This window comes from Anomaloglossus baeobatrachus, chromosome 12, assembly GCF_048569485.1.
Source record: "Anomaloglossus baeobatrachus isolate aAnoBae1 chromosome 12, aAnoBae1.hap1, whole genome shotgun sequence".
Taxonomy (NCBI): Eukaryota; Metazoa; Chordata; class Amphibia; order Anura; family Aromobatidae; genus Anomaloglossus; species Anomaloglossus baeobatrachus.
The window spans coordinates 100029553-100050483 of NC_134364.1; the positions used below are offsets into that span (position 1 = coordinate 100029553).

The 20931-nt window shown below is 51.2% G+C and overlaps 1 protein-coding gene across 1 annotated transcript in view; it reads right to left on the minus strand.

Annotated features, from left to right (window-relative positions):
- Nucleotides 1-20931, minus strand: part of LOC142257819 (angiopoietin-related protein 5-like) — a 41150-nt gene that overhangs the window by 14165 nt on the left and 6054 nt on the right. Inside the window, exons 2-5 of the mRNA XM_075330051.1 lie at nt 9952-10030; nt 3492-3513; nt 3260-3351; nt 2464-2584 (exon numbers count right to left, since the gene is read on the minus strand). Of these exons, the coding sequence (XP_075186166.1) occupies nt 2464-2584; nt 3260-3351; nt 3492-3513; nt 9952-10020 (304 nt within the window). The 5' untranslated portion in view covers nt 10021-10030. The remainder of the gene's footprint in view (nt 1-2463; nt 2585-3259; nt 3352-3491; nt 3514-9951; nt 10031-20931) is intronic.

A 20931-nucleotide genomic window follows, 5' to 3' on the forward strand; every position in this document is an offset into this window, starting at 1 on the left:
AAAAAAACTGGCTCACATGAGGACCGCCCCAGGAAAGGAAGACCAAGAGTCACCTCTGCTGTGGAGGATAAGTTTATCCGAGTCACCAGCCTCAGAAATCGCAGGTTAACAGCAGCTCAGATTAGAGACCAGGTCAATGCCACACAGAGTTCTAGCAGCAGACACATCTCTAGAACAACTGTTAAGAGGAGACTTTGTGCAGCAGGCCTTCATGGTAAAATAGCTGATAGGAAACCACTGCTAAGGACAGGCAACAAGCAGAAGAGACTTGTTTGGGCTAAAAAACACAAGGAATGGACATTAGACCAGTGGAAATCTGTGCTTAGGTCTGATGAGTGCAAATTTGAGATCTTTGGATCCAACCACTGTGTCTTTGTGCGACGCAGAAAAGGTGAACGGATGGACTCTTCATGCCTGGTTCCCACTGTGAAGCATGGAGGAGGTGTGGTGGTGTGGGGGTGCTTTGCTGGTGACATTGTTGGGGAATTATTCAAAATTGAAAGCATACTGAACCAGCATGGCTACCACAGCATCTTGCAGCAGCATGCTATTCCATCCGGTTTGCGTTTAATTGGACCATCCTTTATTTTTCAACAGGACAATGACCCCAAACACACCTCCAGGCTGTATAAGGGATATTTGACTAAGAAGCAGAGTGATGGGGTGCTACGCCAGATGACCTGGTCTCCACAGTCACCAGACCTAAACCCAATCGAGATGGTTTGGGGTGAGCTAGAACGCAAAGTGAAGGCAAAAGGGCCAACAAGTGCTAAGCATCTCTGGGAACTCCTTCAAGACTGTTGGAGGACCATTTCCGGTGACTACCTCTTGAAGCTCATCAAGAGAATGCCAAGAATGTGCAAAGCAGTAATCAAAGCTAAAGGTGGCTACTTTGAAGAACCTAGAATATAAGACACATTTTCAGTTTTTTCACACTTTTTTGTAAAGTATTTCATCCTACATGTGTTAATTCATAGTTTTGATGCCTTCAATGTAAATCTACAATTTTTAGAGTCATGAAAATAAAGAAAACTCTTTGAATGGGAAGGTGTGTCCAAACGTTTGGTCTGTACTGTATATAGGGAAGTGCTGCAACTGTATAGTCACTCAGTGAGATATATAGGAACATTCTGTAGCTGTATACTCAGTGTGATATCTATACGGAAGTGCTGTAGCTGTATAGTCACTCAATGTGATATATAGTAAAGTTTTGAAACTGTATAGTCACCCAGTGTGATATATGGGGAAGTTCTGTAGCAGTATAGCCATGCAGTGTGATATATTGGGAAGTCCTGTAGCAGTATAGTCACTCAGTGTGATATATAAGGAAAGGCTGTAGCTGTATAGTCACCCAGTGTGATAAATAGACAAGTGCTGTACCTGTATAGTCACTCAGTGTGATATATAGGGAAGTACTTAGCTGTATAGTCACTCAGTGTGATATATAAGGAAAGGCTGTAGCTGTATAGTCATCCAGTGTGATATATAGGGTAGTTCTGTAGCAGTATAGTCATGTAGTGGGATATATAAAGAAGTGGTGTAGCAGTATAGTAACTCAGTGTTATATATAGGGAAGTACTTAGCTGTATAGTCACTCAGTGTGATACATAAGGAAGGGCTGTAGCTGTATAGTCACTCAGTGGGATATATAGAGAAGTGTTGGCGCTGTATAGTCACCCAGTGAGCTACATAGGGAAGTTCTGTAGCTGTATAGTAACTCATTGTCATATACTGTATAGTGAAGTGTTGGAGATGTATAGTCATCCAGTGTGATATGTAGGGAAATGCTGTAGCAGTATAGTCACCCAGTGTGATATATAGGGAAATGGTGTAGCAATATAGTCACCTAGTGTGTTATATAAGGAAGTGCTGTAGCGGTATAGTCACCCAGTGTGATATATAGGGAAGTGCTGTAGCTATATAGTCACTCAGTGTGATATACAGGGAAGTGTTGGAGCTGTTTAGCCATCCACTGTGATATATAAAGAAGGAGTGGAGCTGTTTAGTCACCCAGTGTGGTATATAGAGAAATGTTGTAGCAGTATAGTCATGCAGTGTGATATATAGGGAAGTTATGTAGCAGTATAGTTATGCAGTGTGATATATAGGGAAGTTCTGTAGCAGTATAGTCATGCAGTGTGATATATAGGAAAGTGATGTAGCAGTGTGACTGAATATTTTTTATTCTTCACATATTTCAAACAAGGCAGGTAATTTTAATCCCCTTGGTGTGCTCTCTCCTTTTTCCAACCAACTAGCAGCTTTTCAGTATTGCAATTGGCAATGAATTTATTCAATGCCATTTGACTTTATGAGAAAAAAATTGCCTATTTTTAAAATATCCACTTATCTCTAACAATAACAAAATAATTCTACAAAAATGTAGTCGATGAATCAATTGTTTCTCTACAATGCCAGCCTTTTAAGTGTTCCCATAGAGTTGCTAATGTTTTCTTCCATTACCTAGAAGATTTCCAAATCCGTTTACATACTGTGCCCATGTTTTAAAAAAGTCTAAAGCATCTTCTCCGTTGTGCTTTTGTATAAGAGTCCAGCCTCCATTTTTAGACATTTTGCAGTAAACCTTAATGGGAAGTATAAATATCATTAATTGTAAATCTTAGAATGATAAATTAAAAATGATGTCTATCATAAAATTGCTTAGAAAATTCGGTTAGTATAACATTTCTATGTTTTGGTCCCATTGACAACCACCATTGTGCTAAAATAACTTGTCAATCAGAGAATTGGGTGGTGGGTCTGACCTGTAGGACTTACAGTTTCCAACAGAGGGCTCCTGAATAAGTTTCTTGGCTGAAGAGTCAAATGAGCATGCTTCACTCTCACCACCTTAAGACTTATCACATACATCAGGAGGAAGTGAAAGAGTGGCATAGGGAGGTGCAGAACCTGCATAATCAGTGTTATTGTGAATTGATCTGTGATATACTTCAACACAGCACATTAATAACAACATTTTTTCATTTCTTCCTCCAGGTGTAAGTGATTTATCTGAAGGCAGAGGAGAGTGAGTTCCGACACTGCTGGAACAGCACTGGCACCGCTGGAACAGCACTGACACTGGAGGTCAGTATAAGTGTTATTATTTTATAAAGCAGTACAAAACAGATTGAGAATGGGTAGTCCAAGTAGTGGACAACCCCTTTTACACAAAGACAGCATTGGATATAGGCGCAATATTAAAAGGAGTTAAACTCTAATTTTCTATCCTTAAAAAAAGGGCAAGAATTCTATTGACCGGAAAACGAAATGTAGTATTTCTTGGGTTTATCGTGTATATTCCACTGGTAGCGGCATTATTTCTTTCCCATATATCTGAGCAGTCATATCCTACAGGAATGAAATACAATGTATTAGGAAAAGTCAAATTATCCGCAAATCAAAAACATAATAATTTACGTATATTTTACTTTTGAAATCTACATACTAGAAAAATGAATTTCAGAATTTCTTGATTTTCAATATCTTACCTTGAGCCACCGGAGATGGAGCCTAAAATTGCAAAACATGATTATTTAACAATTTAAAAGATTGTCATAATTCAGAAAATATTTTTTTTTACCTTATTTGATAAAACTATCCAAAGACTTTTTTATGATTCTAAATATAATTGGCACATTTATATTTTTAAATAATTTTACATATAATTGTCTGACAAGAAGGGAATTTTGTTACTTACCGTAAATTCCTTTTCTTCTAGCTCTTATTGGGAGACCCAGACGATTGGGGTATAGCTACTGCCCTCCGGAGGCCACACAAAGCACTACACTAAAAAGTGCAAGGCCCCTCCCCTTCTGGCTATACCCCCCCGTGGTATCACGGGTTCTCCAGTTTTAGTGCCAAAGCAAGAAGGAGGAAGCCAATAACTGGTTTAAACAAATTAACTCCGAATAACGTCGGAGAACTGAAAAACCGTTCAACATGGACAACATGTGTACCCGCAAACAACAAAAAAAAAATCCCGAAGGACAACAGGGCGGGTGCTGGGTCTCCCAATAAGAGCTAGAAGAAAAGGAATTTACGGTAAGTAACAAAATTCCCTTCTTCTTCAGCGCTCTATTGGGAGACCCAGACGATTGGGACGTCCAAAAGCTGTCCCTGGGTGGGTAAATAAATACCTCATGTTAGAGCTGCAAAACAGCCCTCCCCTACGGGGAAATCACTGCCGCCTGCAAGACTCTTCTACCTAAGCTGGCATCCGCCGAAGCATAGGTATGCACCTGAGAATGTTTGGTGAAAGTGTGCAGACTCAACCAGGTAGCTGCCTGGCACACCTGTTGAGCCGAAGCCTGGTGTCGTAGTGCCCAGGACGCACCCACGGCTCTGGGTGAATGGGCTTTCAGCCCTGAAAGAACCGGAAGCCCTGCAGAACGGTAGGCTTCCAGAATTGGTTCTTTGATCCATCGAGCCAGGGTGGCTTTAGAAGCCTGCAACCTCCTGCGCGTACCAGCGACAAGGACAAAAAAAGTGCAACGGAACTGCGTATGGGCGCCGTGCGGGAAATGTAGATTCTGAGTGCTCTCACCAGATCTAGCAAACGTAAATCATTCTCATACCGGTGAACCGGATGAGTGCAAAAGGACGGTAAGGAGATATCCTGATTAAGATGAAACGAGGATACGACCTTAGGGAGAAACTCCGGAATGGGGCGCAGCACTACCTTGTCCTGGTGGAACACCAGGAAGGGAGCCTTGGATGACAGAGCTGCCAGCTCAGACACTCGCCGAAGCGATGTGATCGCAACGAGAAAACGCCACCTTCTGTGACAGGCGAGAAAAGGAAACTTCCTTCAGAGGCTCGAAAGGCGGCTTCTGGAGAGCAACTAGAACCCTGATCAGATCCCATGGATCTAACGGCCGCTTGTACGGGGGTACGATATGACAAACCCCCTGCGGGAACGTGTGCACCTTAGAAAGACGTGCTAGACGCTTCTGAAAAAAACACGGATAGTGCTGAGACTTGCCCTTTGAGGGAGTCGAGCGACAAGCCCTTTTCTAACTCCGATTGTAGGAAGGAAAGAAAAGTAGGCAATGCAAATGGCCAGGGAGACACTCCCTGAGTAGAGCACCAGATTAAGAAAATCTTCCACGTTCTGTGGTAGATCTTAGCAGAGGCGGACTTCCTAGCCTGTCTCATGGTGGCAACGACCCCTTGGGATAATCCTGAAGACGCTAGGATCCAGGACACAAAGGCCACACAGTCAGGTTCAGGGCCGCAGAATTCCGATGGAGAAAACGGCCCTTGGGACAGTAAGTCTAGCCGGCCTGGTAGTGACCACGGTCGGCCGACCGTGAGATGCCACAGATCCGGGTACCACGATCTCCTCGGCCAGTCTGGTGCGACGAGTATGACGCGGCTGCAATCGGATCTGATTTTTGCGCAGTACTCTGGGCAAGAGTGCCAGAGGTGGAAACACATATGTGAGCCGGAACTGCGACCAATCTTGCACTAAGGCGTCTGCCGCCAGATCTCTGTGATCGCGCGATCGTGCCATAAATGCCGGGACCTTGTTGGTGTGCCGAGACGCCATTAGGTCGACGTCCGGCACCCCCCAGCGGCAACAGATTTCCTGAAACACGTCCGGGTGAAGGGACCATTCCCCCGCGTCCATACCCTGGCGACTGAGGAAGTCTGCTTCCCAGTTTTCTACGCCCGGGATGTGAACTGCGGATATGGTGGATGCTGTGTCCTCCACCCACATGAGGATTCGCCGGACTTCCTGGAAGGCTTGCTGACTGCGCATCCCTTCTTGGTGGTTGATGTATGCCACCGCTGTGGAGATGTCCGACTGGATTCGGATCTGCTCTCTTTCCAGCTACTTCTGGAAAGCTAGTAGGGTAAGATACCCTGCCCCGATTTCCAGAACATTGATCTGAAGGGTGGACTCCTTGCTGAGTCCACGTCCCCTGAGCCATGTGGCGGAGACAAACTGCTCCCCACCCTGACAGACTCGTATCTGTCGTGACCACTGCCCAGGATGGGGGTAGGAAGGATCTTCACTATGACAATGAGGTGGGAATAAGCCACTATTGCAGAGAGTCCTCGGCCGTCTGGGAAAGGGAGACTTTCCTGTCCAGGGAGGTTGACTGCCCGTCCCATTGGCGGAGAATGTCCCTTGCAGTTGGCGCAGATGAAACTGCGCAAAGGGAACTGCCTCGATGGCTGCCACCATCTTCCTTAGGAAGGGCATGAGGCGCCTTAAGGGGTGCGACTGGCCTTGAAGGAGAGACTGCACCTCTGTCTGCAGTGAACGCTGCTTGTTCAGCGGAAGCTTCACTATTGCTGATAGAGTATGAAACTCCATGCCGAGATACGTTAGTGATTGAGTCGGAGACAGATTTGACCTTGCCAAATTGATGATCCACCCGAAAGTCAGGAGAGTTTCCAGCATAACATTCAGGCTGCGTTGGCATGCCTCGAGGGAGGGTGCTTTGACGAGTAGATCGTCCAAGTACGGGATCACCGGGTGTCCCTGAGAGTGCAAGACTGCTACCACTGCTGCCATGACCTTGGTGAACACCCGTGGGGCTGTCGCCAGACTGAATGGCAGAGCTACGAACTGAAGATGTTCGTCTCCTATCACAAAACGTAGAAAACGTTGGTGCTCCGTAGCAATTGGCACGTGGAGATAGGCATCTTTGATGTCTGTTGAGGCAAGGAAGTCTCCTCAAGACATTGAGGCAATGACGGATCGGAGGGATCCCATCCGGAACCGCCTGGCGTTCGCATGCTCGTTGAGCAGTTTCAGGACCAGAACAGGACGGAAGGAACCGTCCTTTTTTGGAGCCCCAAAGAGATTGGAGTACAAACCCTCGCCCTCGTTCCTGAGGGGGGACAGGGATCACCACTCCTTCTGCTCTTAGAGCGTCCACCGCCTGCAGCAGGGCATCTGCTCGGTGGGGGGTGGGGCCGTTCTGAAGAATGGAGTCGGAGGACGAGAACAGAACACTGTCCTGTGCACGTGAGCACAATGTCCGTCACCCACCGGTCTGTGACCTGTGGCAGCTAAATGTCGCCAAAGGCGGGGGAGTCTGCCATCAACCGCGGATGCGGAGAGAGAGAGAGAGCTGAGAGTCCTGAGGAGACCGCCTTGGTAGCGGTTCCTCCGACTGCCTTCCTTGGGCGTGATTGAGCCCGGCCGGAATCTGAGCCCGTCTGAGGTTTTGTAGCCCTTTTGCACGAGGACAATTGGGACCTGCCGGAGCTTGGGAAGGACCGAAACCTCGACTGTACTTTTAGGACAGTATTAACAGGGTAAGTCGCAGTGCAGACATTGCGGGGTTACGGACGCCTCTGCGGTACAGATGTCCCTGTGCTCAAGGCCAGCTGCGCAAGAACAGCTGAAAAGGTTAGGTTGCCTATACGGCTGTGGATGCCGGAGCAACCGACACGCCGATAGCTTCCTAGACAGATTTCAACCAGAGTCCATCTGTCTGTGAATGGCATCTTTAAGTGAAGCCCCATCTCCAGCGCAACTATGCTCTAGATGCAAGCCTGGAGATTGGAGAATCCACCTTTGGACCCTGGGTCCAGCGCTGACCACGTCAGGGGAAAAGGGATAACGTGTATCCTAAAAACGTTTGGAGAAGACGCTTATCTGGTAAGCGTGGTGTTCCTGGACTGCTTCTCTGAAGTCAGCGTGGCCAGAAAAATACTCAATATCTGTGTGAGATACTGAAAAGGGACTTCTCCTGTTCGTCTCCTATCTCCACTGGGGGAGCTGAGGGAGAAAGATCCAACCTTCCATTGATGGACGGTATAGGATCATTCCGTATGGCGTTACCACCCGGTGTATCCGGATTGAGAGCGATGTCAGTATCAAAGCCCTGAAGAGCTGCCTTTTGGTCAAGTAGATTGCCCATGGCCTGTCTGGACTGCAAGTCTCTATATTATGACTACTCCGTCCCTGTCCATGGACAGGGTTGACATGTGGTTTCTTTGGCCACGACTAGTAGAGACCCCGGCAGACAAAGTGCTAGAGACCCCGGCAGACGACGTGCTACAGGGGAGCATGCACACAATGGGACGGTGTCATGAACAGCATCCCATGTAGTAAAAACAGCACTGAAAATCTGTGTTGCTTTTTTGCCGCTGCCGACTAGCTATCTAGAAGTATATAGCCAAGATTGGTGACCGTACAGTGCAATGTATAGCATACAGGCATAAAGTACAAATGACCACTGCAGCACAAGCAATACAAGCAGCATAGAAGCCTGTGCCCTGGCACCCCTGCTCCTCTGCTGCTGTATACTAGTCATCTAGGGGAATATAGCCCAGAAGAGTGACCCTACAGTGCAATGTATAGCATACAAGCACAAGTACAAATGAACACTGCAGCACATGCAATCCAAGCAGCATAGAAGCCTGTGCCCTGGCACCCCTGCTCCTCTGCTGCTGTATACTAGTCATCTAGGGGAATATAGCCCAGAAGATTGACCCTACAGTGCAATGTATAGCATACAAGCACAAGTACAAATGAACACTGCAGCACATGCAATACAAGCAGCATAGAAGCCTGTGCCCTGGCACCCCTGCTCCTCTGCTGCTGTATACTAGTCATCTAGGGGAATATAGCCCAGAAGAGTGACCATACAGTGCAATGTATAGCATACAAGCACAAGTACAAATGCACACTGCAGCCCATGCAATACAAGCAGCATAGAAAAAAACCTGTGCCCCAGCACCCTTGGTTTTCTGCTGCTGTAGTCTAGCCATTCCAGGAGAATATAGCTAAGACTAGCGACCGTACAGTGCAATGTATAGCATATAAGCATAAACACAAATGAACACCTCAGTCGTGCAATACAAGCAGCCTAGAAAGCCTGTGCCTTAGCACACCTGCTTTCCTGCTGCTGATGTGTCGCTCCCCAAGCGGGCATATCGCGACCTATGCAGTTAAAAACAACACATGTACACACTGCCGTATATACCGAAAGTCCGAGCTCGGACTGCAGTAATGGCTGCCGGCTTCTTCCCCAGCTCATGTGAGGAGGGGCGGGCCGTGGGCGTGCCCCAAGGCAGAGCGGGAATCCGGCGTCCGACAGTGTGCAGTGAGAGGGCTGGAGCATGTAAATAAGGCTCCAGCCCTCGGCGCTGCTGATTGCTCAGCGTCTGTCCCCTTCCCTGAGTGACAGGGAGGGGGCGGGAACGAAGCGGCACTAGGCCGCAGAAGCCGGGGACTGGATTTATAAGCGCCGCCGCCGTAAAAGCGCGGTCGGCGCCCAGTCCCCGGCGAACTACAAGTCCCAGCCGCGCCGCCGCTCCCGGAGCGTCCGGCGCGGTAGTTCCCAAAACACAAAGTCACTCAGCAAAGCTGCAGTGACTGTAACCCATTACTGTCCCCGGCGCACTAGCGCACCCAGCAAGTCTGGAGTGTGCTGTGTCCGTGTGACCGGGGACACAGAGTACCTGTAATGGTGCAGGGCCAAATCCCTGAACGGTACTCCAGCTCCGTATCCAGCAGGTTCAAATGGGTCTGTGGATGGAGCCCGGCGTCAGAGCTTTGAGGCCGGCAGGATCCCACTTCCTCAGAGCCCCCCAGGGGGATGTGGAAGGAAAGCAGCATGTGGGCTCCAGCCTCCGTACCAGCAATAGGTACCTCAACCTTACAACACCATCAACGGGTGAGAAGGGAGCATGCTGGGGGCCCTATATGGGCCCTCTTTTCTTCCATCCGAAATAGTCAGCAGCTACTGCTGACTAAAATCTGTGGAGCTATGCATGGATGTCTGACCTCCTTCGCACAAAGCTTGAAAACTGGAGAACCCGTGATACCACGGGGGGGTATAGCCAGAAGGGGAGGGGCCTTGCACTTTTTAGTGTAGTGCTTTGTGTGGCCTCCGGAGGGCAGTAGCTATACCCCAATCGTCTGGGTCTCCCAATAGAGCGCTGAAGAAATTTAGTTTAAATTTGGGGGGAAAAAGGACTCACCTTGGATATAGTTTGGAGGCAATAAAAGCTTATAAAAAAGAGATATCTGAATAGGTTTATGGATCCCATGTTTCTGTTCCTAAAAAATATAAAAAAGTTTTGTTTTTTAAATTACTGCTGCATTGAAAATAAGAGTAGTTTCAGTTTGTGAATAATTATCCAAAGATACAAGTGAAAGGGAGGTGCAGAACCTGCAGAATCAATGTGATTATGAATTGATCTATGATATACTTCAATACAGCACATTAATAACAGATTTTTTTTCATTCTTGATGCACTGTGAAAAATGAGGGCAGTTTAACGTCTTCATGACATATGATGTACATTATTTGTCATACAGTATGTCAGTTCCCTGACTTTCAAGCGGGCTTGCATGCCAAATCCGCATCTTTCCCAGAAAATGATGGCTGATTAATTCAGCCATTATCTGCCTCTAACATGCATGGGTGGAGCTCTTGAATATCACTGTTAGAAATGACAGTGCCATTTAATGCACTATAGCAGGGGGGCACATCATTCCAGTGGGGTGCACCCATGATATGATTGCGGGGCATCGACAGGTTGCCATAAAAGCCAGCGATCTGCTGAAGACCCCTGTGCTTATCATGCTGATTCCACTTTTAAAGCTAGCATTAACTGGCATTGATAGGACACCATGATCTTCACTATACATAACAATGCTGATACACTGCGATGTAAAGTAAAAACGATCAGATGATCGCAGGTTCAAATCATCCCCCCATTTTGCCCAATTAAAAATAAAACAATTTAAAAAAATATACACATATTTCGATATGTTGCATTTGATAAACAGCAAACAGAGAAAAAAAATTCAGAATTGTCCCAAAAGTCTCAAAACAATTGTGAAATTGTACTTTTTTTGCCATTGCAACATACTTGGAATTTCCCAATTTCCAGTACATCTCATGATAAATATATGATGGGGCTCAAAAGTACAACTCCTCACACAACTGTGTCGATGGAAAAATTAAATGAAAAATGAATAAAAATATGGCTCTCGGAGTAAGGGGAGAAAAAACAAAAGCACAAAAATGGAAAATAATAATATGAATTAATTTTGGCAATAAGTTTCTTTACAATATTTCAAAATTTGTTACAATTTAAAAACTGTAAATTCTAATTCTTGGACAATAATTTGATTTATTTTGCAATTTTTTTATTTGGAATTTTTAGTCACTAAGACCATGTCACTAATTGGCCCAAAATTGCCCTAAGCTAAGTCTTATTCCATGTGCTTAAAGCTACAGAAACAACAAAATCTTGAAGACTGTCTTCCAGACAATAATTTCCCGTCTAGTCTCGGTTTGTGTCTGCGCTGAACTAAGGAAAAACGATTATGACCCTTCCAAGACGAGATTAAGGTGAAACCTACATAATATACAACACAAAGGTAAGGAGACCGGGCACCGCTATTCCCCTGGTAACAGTGGCAGGGAAGGAAGGGGCAGGGCAGCCTAGGTGGGGAAGGAAGGGTTCTGAATGCAGAGTCCAGTGTGCAGTGAGATGTGACTGGAGAAAGAAGTCTGAGGTGACGGGGCAGAGTGTGTAAGTGGTGCAGTGGCAGAAGAAGTGGAACAGGGTTCAGAGTACAGCTACTAGGGGGTTAACGTATGTCCCCTGCAGGCAAGGGCAAGTTACCGGGGAAGGAGGAAACCGTCAGCAAGCAGTGTAACCTGCAAACTGAAGTGTAACCTGTAAACTGAAGTGACTTTCTGCTGGAAGGTGTAACGAAGAATAGAAGCTGTGTTAAATAAAATGTTCCTTGGTTCATCAACTGCCTGCCTGTGGCTCTTTACTGGGAGTAATGAAGGAGCCAGCGCGCTGATAGAAAAAGGTGTCACCGAGAAGCAAATTGTCCACATGCATGTGTCCCTGCCACCTACACTCTGCCCCACAAGCAACACCTCTGTTTTAACAGTGACGGCCGGGCCGGGGGTCAGCCTGCCGCCCAGTGGGCGGGAGACTGCGACTACATCCCCTGAGGCGCCCCCTGCCCCCGTTACACCTGCACTGAGAGCCCCACTGCCAGGAGCAAATTAGTTGTTTTCCTCCAGACAACGTTCTGCTTTCAGTCATAGGGGTGGCACAGGTGCAGCTTTAGTCATCACTTAGTATTTAGTCAGCGGCAACCAAGCTCCTGGCAGTGACATCTAGTTCTGCATTAGAGCATCAGTGAGGCATGGCTTCAGTCATCGCTCAGTGTTTAGTGAGCACTGGCTGTAACCACACCCCCGGCAATGACAGCCGGCTCTGCGTTAGAGCATCGGTGAGGCAATGCATGGCTTCCGTCATTGCTCTGTGTTTAGTGAGTGCGGGCTGTAACCACGCCCTGGCAATGACATCCTGCTCGACATTAGAGCCTAGGCGAGGCACTGCGTCAGTCACTGCTGTCACGATTCCTCCACTCAGTGTCTCTTATCAGTGCTGTTCTGAGATGTCAGTTTGGTTCGTGACAGCTCAGTTGTCCAATGTGTAGACTGCCTGTGCTTCAGCGACCGGAGTCCGTTCCCCGGCTGTGTATATGTCGGGAGAGCACGTTTTCCCGCAGACGCTGGCCCGTGGGATCTTTCTGCCTGTGCGGTGGCTTTCTATCCCCCTCGGTGGGCTGTTGTCTTCAGTCGGGACTTGGGTGGGAAAGGACCTATAGCAGGACCGCAATCAGTCAATTAACTCAGTCCAGTGGATTCTGGACCTCGTTTCAGGGTCTGAGTACCCCCCTGTGTGCTCCAGTTTCCAGTCAGTTCCCCGGGTCGGTACCAGCGGGCCACTACCCTGTCCCGGTCCACCACGGTTCCACCGAACTGTCTTCCCGGCTCCTGCAGGCTAGGCCACCATTTGCCTCCTAGCCAAAGGTGCCCGGGCTCCAACTCCGGCACCTGTCAGACTCCTCCACTCCACTTCACTCACTAAAACTCACTGCTCTGTTTCCTGCCTCAGGCCCTCTGAACTCCTCGGTGGGCGTGGCCAACCGCCTGGCTCCGGCCCCTGGTGTGTTCATTAAGCACTGAGAGAGGTGACTAGGGTTTAATGGTTGGCTGATGTTACCTTATTGAGGGACAGGTGTAATGCGGGGGTCTACCTGTGACTAACTGGCTAGTCCAGGGTGTCACATTCCCCCTTGGTTAACTACAGACCGTCCGCGCGCTGTCCGACCACCACCGTTTATTTGTAACTGAAAAAGATAAGTTTTAGAACAGTTACAAATATAATAACATATTTACGTTATGAAGGTTTAGGATTCATCCCTTGACGGGAGGCATTTTGCTTAAACGTTACCAACATTTTTATTAAATCGGAAACGGGACGGGACCGAGTCCTTTCAGTTGCCCACCCAAGCAAACCTAAACCTTGTTAATGCCTCTAAAAACAGGTAAGCACCTCTTTTCCCCAGTCCAGGAATCGGGTTCAGGTCCGGATATTGCCCATACGGGCCGGGTACAAAGTTCCATACCCGGCAGTCTCTCAGAGGCCCCACGTCCAGGGACCCCTGACCCGGAGTGTTGTCACCGGTCTGCATGATGACGGGACCTCGGCCTCCACTGCCGCAGGCCCTTCCTCCAACCAGCCTCCCTGGGGACTGTAGGACCTGAAAGGGTGGTCCGGCATTATTTACATGTTAGCTCTGCTGCCGGCGCAGCTTCCTCTGCAACTTTCCCACAGTCCACCACAGGGCAGAACGGGTCCCCAATGCCACATTCACTCACGGTGACACTGTCCAGAAAGACCCCGTCTTCCACTGCCTGCTGTGCGGGTACGGTAAACCGGGCTCTGTAACGGGAACTGTCCTCGCTACAATTAACTGGCTTGCCGTCCTCCACCAGAAGCGTTCAACAAGTCAGGCAGCTTCTCTTTCCCTTCCACCCAGTGTGCTGGATGGCATCTCCCGGGGAACTTTGGGACGTTCAACAAAGGGTTAAGAGTCTATTTTAGCAGGAGCAGGTGCTGTACTTAAAACTTTTTCAACTTTTTAACTTTCAACTTCAGGGGTTAACTTACAAATGCAGCTACCATTGTAGGGGACCGTACTGCGCCATCTTCGGACGGGTTATCGGGCTCCCCTTCCAGGTGCAATAGATCCCTGGACTATGGACCTCAATTGGGAATGGCGGCGGGGGCAGCGTACACGGTACCTCTTCTTCCATGAGTTGCGCTACTCCAGGCTCACTTGTCACGGTGCTGGCAGGCTCCAGCTCCCAGCTGATCAGGGACGATATGGGGGTCTGCATAGCTTTGTCCCGATGCTGCACAGCTGCGGCAGCCCTCTGCTCATGGGCCCACACCACGGCAACCATTCTCCGGACCTCTGCCTTCCAGTCGAGCACCTGCTACAAGGTCTGTGCCCTTACCCGGATGCAGAATCGGCCCAGCTCCCGCTCCAACCAGGCAGCGGTTCCTGCGGGGATCTCGTTCGGGTTGCGGTCCTCTGGATCAAAAGCCACTTCGCCTCTGCCGCTTCTGGGTCCCGCCACTCCGGTGAACGCCGACATCTTCCATCCGCTCCCCCCTGGTCTTTTCGCGGCACTGCCTTCTCCGGCCGATCAGTTTCGCTTTTCGACCGCTCGCTTTGCTGTACGGCCGCGTTCCCAGGGGGCGGGGCTTCAGTTTTTCGCGCCCTTTCTGCAGGGAAGAAGACTCTGGCGGGAATCATCGCACCAAAAGATGGCGGCAAGATGGCGGATTCTGAGAATTTCACAAGGGATCACCGCTGACTTCGCTTCAAGGCGCACTTCACTAGGTAAGTGAATAGGTGAGTATCCTGTTCGTGACGCCAGAAGAGTCAATGTGTACCGCCCCGCACTTGGCTGCAGCCGAGCCGCTCAGATCCGGGCTCGTTGGTGGGTGGCTCGAGCGTCTCCGGACCCGGGGTCACTTCTCTCTGAAAGGGTGCTGGCGCTACTTAGGGGGGTGGTAGGTAGGTGTACGGCCGGAGCCGTGTTTAAATTCGTGACGCCACCCACGGGTTGTGGTGAAGGTGGACACCACCGCTGCGGTTACTGGGCACCCGGGGCAGATGGTGATGCAGCAAGGTGTTAACCCCTCCGTGGGCAGGGGTGGTGGCGGGACCTGTTGGGGAGAGCTGGGCGGTGCGCGGCCGGATGGCACTGTTGTACTCACTGTTATTGACACACACAAGTCTCTGGGAAACGAAGTTGATGGTGGTCGGTGCCCGCAGCCGGCTGCGTCTGGACCCCCTCCCAGTTCGGTGGTCTTTGCCTTTCTCCTGCTCCGTGTAATGTATGTGTAGACTGCCTGTGCTTCAGCGACCGGAGTCCATTCCCCGGCTGTGTGTATGTCGGGAGAGCCCGTTTTCCCGCAGACGCTGGCCCGTGGGATCTTTCTGCCTGTGCGGTGACTTTCTATCCCCCTCGGTGGGCTGTTGTCTTCAGTCGGGACTTGGGTGGGAAAGGACCTATAGCCATACCGCAGTCAGTCAATTAACTCAGTCCAGTGGATTCTGGACCTCGTTTCAGGGTCTGAGTAACGCCCTGTGTGCTCCAGTTTCCAGTCGGTTCACCGGGTCGGTACTGGCGGGCCACTACCCTGTCCGGGTCCACCACGGTTCCACCGAGCCGTCTTCCCGGCTCCTGCAGGCTAGGTCACCATTTGCCTCCTAGCCAAAGGTGCCCGGGCTCCTGCCCCGGCACCTGTCAGACTCCTCCACTCCACTTCACTCACTAAAACTCACTGCTCTGTTTCCTGCCTCAGGCCCTCTGAACTCCCTTATTGAGGGACAGGTGTAATGCGGGGGTCTACCTGTGACTACCTGGCTAGTCCAGGGCGTCACACTATCTTGGTGTCTAACCCCAGAATGTTTTATTACCCTGCCTCACGGCTTGTTCATGTACTGACTAGAATCATATTTCAACTGTCCCTATCTTTTTTTTCCCCCACCAATGCATCCAGTTCATAAACTCTGTGATCAGGTGGCGAATCTGACCTAGATGGTTCAGGATCTGACCATGAAACACCACAATTTAGAATCCTTACAGTTCAAGCGGTAGGGTCAGTTTTCTAGTACTATGTTTGCTTCCCAAAGTTCTCCCCCAACAGCTGTATAAAGAGATACTGCCGCATTCCCCCTTGAAGACATGCCTGGGGTCATTCTTTTGAGTATTTTTTGAGAGGCAGAATCCGCCTGAAAAATGTTATGTTCACATACCCTAAATATATAGGACTGCCTTTTTCACTTTAGCCTAATAAACTGTCTGGTGGCAAGCTAAAGGAGAACTTCCACACACAAGATGTCCACATGTACTGCTCGTGACCACTGCTTTCCAGCTCTGTGGAGCCTCCTCCAACATGTGGCATGACCTGGTCCACACCGGACCACAGAATAAGAAGATATAACCCTAAAGGATCTTTCACTTTCACATCATCTGTGTTACGGGGGGACTGGCAGATTAGGTCCAGGGGTATATATCCCAATCGCCAGTCGGGGCCCACCGTGCTCCAGATGGTAGTGGAGCTGCTGGCACCCTGTGGGTTAGGCGGAGACTATAGAGCTGGATGGCTCTGAGATAACTGAAGGAACCGGTCACGTGTGTAGGGACACGTCAGACCGGATGACAACCCAGTTAGTGTTTCGGTGGAGCGGACGCTACTCCGACCACGTGTGTAACAACACATCAGGCCGGATGGTAACCAGTTAGCGTTGACCGAGAAGACCGCTGCGACAGCGCCCTGTCGGCCACGTGTGTAAGACACGTCAGGCCGAGCGGTCCTCCGATTAGCGTTTCTGGCCACCACTCGACTGGCCACGTGTGTAAAGGACACTTCAGACCAGGTAGTCACACCAGCAGCATTTGACTGGGAAGCCGAGGAGGATAATAGGGTTCACACACCCAATCCAGGAACACCCTGTTAACTTCACAGGGGTTGTGGGGTGCGCTGTCCGTGCGCGTAGGGGGCACAACCGGACAGGTGGCGCAGTAGGTACACTGTCCGTGTGCGTAGAGGGCACTCTCGGACAGGTGACGCAACAGGTATTCTGTCCGTGTGCGTAGGAGGCACAACTGAACAGGTGATGCAGCAGCCGCAGCCCAGTTAACGCCACTGGACTGCTCTAGCACAACAGGAACGGTAGCAAGGAAGCACGGCGCCTGACCCTCATGTGCTGAGCCACGAATCTTGGCGTGACAGGCACCGTTCGCCTAGCCCTACCTACCGCTTCCAGCAAGGTTTATGCCACCAAGAACTCTAAATGAAGACTGCGCATGTTGTCTCCAGCCCCTTTTATAACCTGGGTCCGCCCCAAACCCAGGGTGGAACCACCAAGGTCCAATAGCAGAGTGCCATGTCATCAGTGACGTCACATGCGACCTATCCGGAACTGCCACGTCATTGATGACCTCATGGCAGCCACGCCCCAAACACTTCACCAGTCATCGTCTGACGACCAATGGTGAGGTGCCAGATCATAGGGGCGGGCCTCTGCGAGCCAGTCCGGAGTTGCCACGTCATCAGGACACCTGACACCCTCTGCCCTATCAGGGCCTGCCACCTCACGGACATGGTCAGTGAGGTCCTTACCGGACCTAGCCTCTGATGCACTAAGTGCCTGAGCATGCTCAGTAGGCACATCCCAGAACTTAGACACAACACGAAGTCCAAGTACCTGTGCAAAGAGGCTGTTAGGGTTAATTGTGGGAGCATGTGTGGCGCCCCTGACCTGGTCAGGCACCACTGAGTACTGCACCCATGCTGGGGACAGTACAATACAGGTAATCCAGAAGGCTGACCGGGGTGTGGAACACAGGCGCATAGTAATCAGCTCTCACACATGTACCCATGAGAGGACCCCTGGGGATCCCAGGAGGGGGAAAAGCCTTGACCTTCACTGGAATAGTGGAGGGGGCCAAAAGCCTCCATCTCCTCTCAAGGGGTGTGGTAAGAGAATCTGGTTGCTAGGTGGCGTAGGCAAGAACAGGAGAGGAGGGGCAGTGAGTCAGTTAGAGCAGAACTCCTTAGGGCTCAGTGAGGAGCAGACCTGTGGGGCTGTTGCTGTCTAACAGCGCCCGCGCAGTGGCTACTGACGGGGGAGAACGGTCAACTAGGAGGGCTACCCGAAATCCATCTTCAGCTAAAGAGAGAGCACGGAGTGGGAAGTAAGGAGACTGCTAGAGAGTACCAGGCCCAAACGGGCGGCAGATCCCGAAGCGGAGATAGATCCAGCTGTCTTTTGCTAAACCTGCCGGTGTGGGGCTCTCAAAGCCCACGCCACAACACCACGAAAGCCGCAGCCACGTAGCCACAGTTAGGGCCCATAGCTCACAGGAGGCAAGAAGCTGGAGTGATCTGGCCCAGGCAACAAGCACACGGCAAACGAAGGGGAGTGAGGCTTCAGCAACTTCCCTGGGTGACCCCCATAGGGACTCAAAGTCGGGGTCACCCCAAACCACCAAGGGCTAAGGAAGGCGAGTTAGTAGTCACCCTCACAAGTCAGCCTGAAGGACACCTGGTTCCCGCCTGGTTCATCCCAGCTACGCCCGGGTTACTCACCCTGCCACCTGAAGTGAGTAAAAACCCTGAAAGACATTCTGCCTGTGTGGAGTTATTCTGCGCCTTGTGGTACTACGCACCTACCTCGGGCCCTGGGGCTTGCCTCACTCTCAGGAGGCTATTCCAACTAACTGCACATACCATCAGCCCCAGGCGACCCTCAACCTGCAGTGGCGGTCCCTACTGGCCGCAATACTGAGAGTGGCGTCACGACAAGAAGAAGATCTCCTACCTGTGACCAGATCCAGCCGAGTGGAGTCCCTGAAGGTAATGCACCGACACAACACCTGTGGGGCTTCACATCTGGCGTCACGAACAGGATAAGGACTAGACCTGTCCAGACAGGTGACCATGTGCCTGGGCGGTCCGCTTGAAAAATTGGAAGCGCCGCCATATTGCCACCATGAAAAGCGCGCTGAAAAACAACAGCAGCCCGCGCTGGAAGAAGTTACCGCCCACGAAGAGGTGTGGCTACCCAGAGATCCCCTGCAGAGTTCGGACCTCGCTTGTGAAGAGAGCGGAAGCGTCCAGAGACGTCGGGACAGAAAGGGAGCCAGAAGCCTGCTGCTGGGAAAGGAGCTGCTGAAAGAGGCAGAGCGGAAACTGAACAGCTTGCTACTAGAGGCAACGGCGAGTCCACTGCTGGGAAATCGTGCAGGAGAGGGCGCAGAAGAAATGGCGTCTGACCGCAGAAACCCAGAACCGGGCTCCGCTGCCTGGTGGTATCGGGAGCTGGCCCAGTTCTGCGACCGACTGGAGACCCGGGTCGTGGAGCAGATCAGGGAAGAACGCATGGAAGTTCTGGAGATGGCTGCCGCGGTTCAGGCCTATGAGAGGGGAACCGCACGACGAGTGCCAGACCGGACGGCGACGACTCAGACCCCGATGCTGCCACCGATGGGTGAGTCCAGTATTACCCCTGCCGGCCCGGATGCCCCGACCCCTGCTGCCACGCCCGCGGTCCCTGAAGAGGCGCCCGGCGCGGCGACGCTGAGCCAGGCCGCAGCCACGCCAGGTGCGGCCCGCCAAGCCCAGGCCGCCGCAGCGATGCCCTGCTCGGCCCGCCAAGACCCGGCCGCCGCAGCGATGCCCTGCTCGGCCCGCCAAGACCCGGCCGCCGCAGCGATGCCCTGCTCGGCCCGCCAAGACCCGGCCGCCGCAGCGATGCCCTGCTCGGCCCGCCAAGACCAGGCCGCCGCAGCGATGCCCTGCTCGGCCCGCCAAGCCCCGGCCGCCGCAGCGATGCCCTGCTCGGCCCACCAAGACCCGGTCCCTGCAGCGACGCCCAGCCCAGCCTGCACAGATCCCATCGCAGCTGCGACGCCGATCCAGGCCGCCGCCATACAGGGCGCGGCCCGCCAAGACCAGGCCGCCGCCATACAGGGCGCGGCCCGCCAAGACCAGGCCGCCGCCATACAGGGCGCGGCCCGCCAAGACCAGGCCGCCGCCATACAGGGCGCGGCCCGCCAAGACCAGGCCGCCACCATGCCAGGCGCGGCCCGCCAAGAGATTGCATCACCATTTACCCCGGCCTGCAAGGCCAGAGCAGACACCGCTCCCCAGTCCAAAGAGGTCCCTGCTGGAAAGCCCACGCTGGGGGAGGACCCCGCATACTGGCAGCTGAAGGCTGACATGGAAGCCAAGTTTCCACAATGGTTGGTGGACCGGTACATGCTCCCTCCGCATACCCCCAAGAGGATTCCAGCAACCCCTGCAGCAACCACGCCAAAGAGTCCCCCGCCTGGGCCTGCTGAAGAAAGCCCATCCCCAGCACTGCCATCAAAGGAGTGCCAAGAAGAACTAAGGGGGAGAGGAGGCCAGGAAACTGAGGAGCTGACTCAGGAGCCACCAGCAGTGGATCCATGCCCCGAGCCAGAGATCCTGCCGTATTCCCGCTGGGATGAAGAAGATCTGACACCGTCTGCTGAAGAAGATCTGCCCCAAAGCCTCACCTGGGAGCTTGTAAGCTGCACTTCGCAGAATCCAGCCCGCAAGACACAGCGCCGCAGTAGAACCCAGTCTTTCCCTGCACCACAATCCCCAGAGCAGAGAGAAGTCACGGCCAGAGACCTACAGGAGAAAAGGTTCCTGAGAAGAGCCAAAGCCCAGGTCAGAGGACCCCTTTGCAGAGGAGTAGTGGAGGATTTCAATTTGAAAAGTGGATATGGATTCATTGTAGCCCCTGGTATCAAAGAAGGGATATTTGTCAACAGAAGAGATGTGAACGCTCATCTGCCTAGAGGACACCCTGGCAGAAACTTAAAGATGGGAAATACAGTACAATTCACTATGCATGAAGGCGAAAGAGGATTGTATGCGCTTGATGTAGCACCATGTCCCAAAGAAGAAAGAAAAGACAGAGATAAAGAAACAGATGAAGATCAAGAAAGAAAAGACAAGGAACCTACAGATGAAACTACCTCAGACGACGACAAAGAGCAAGAAAGCAGCAGGTGCCGC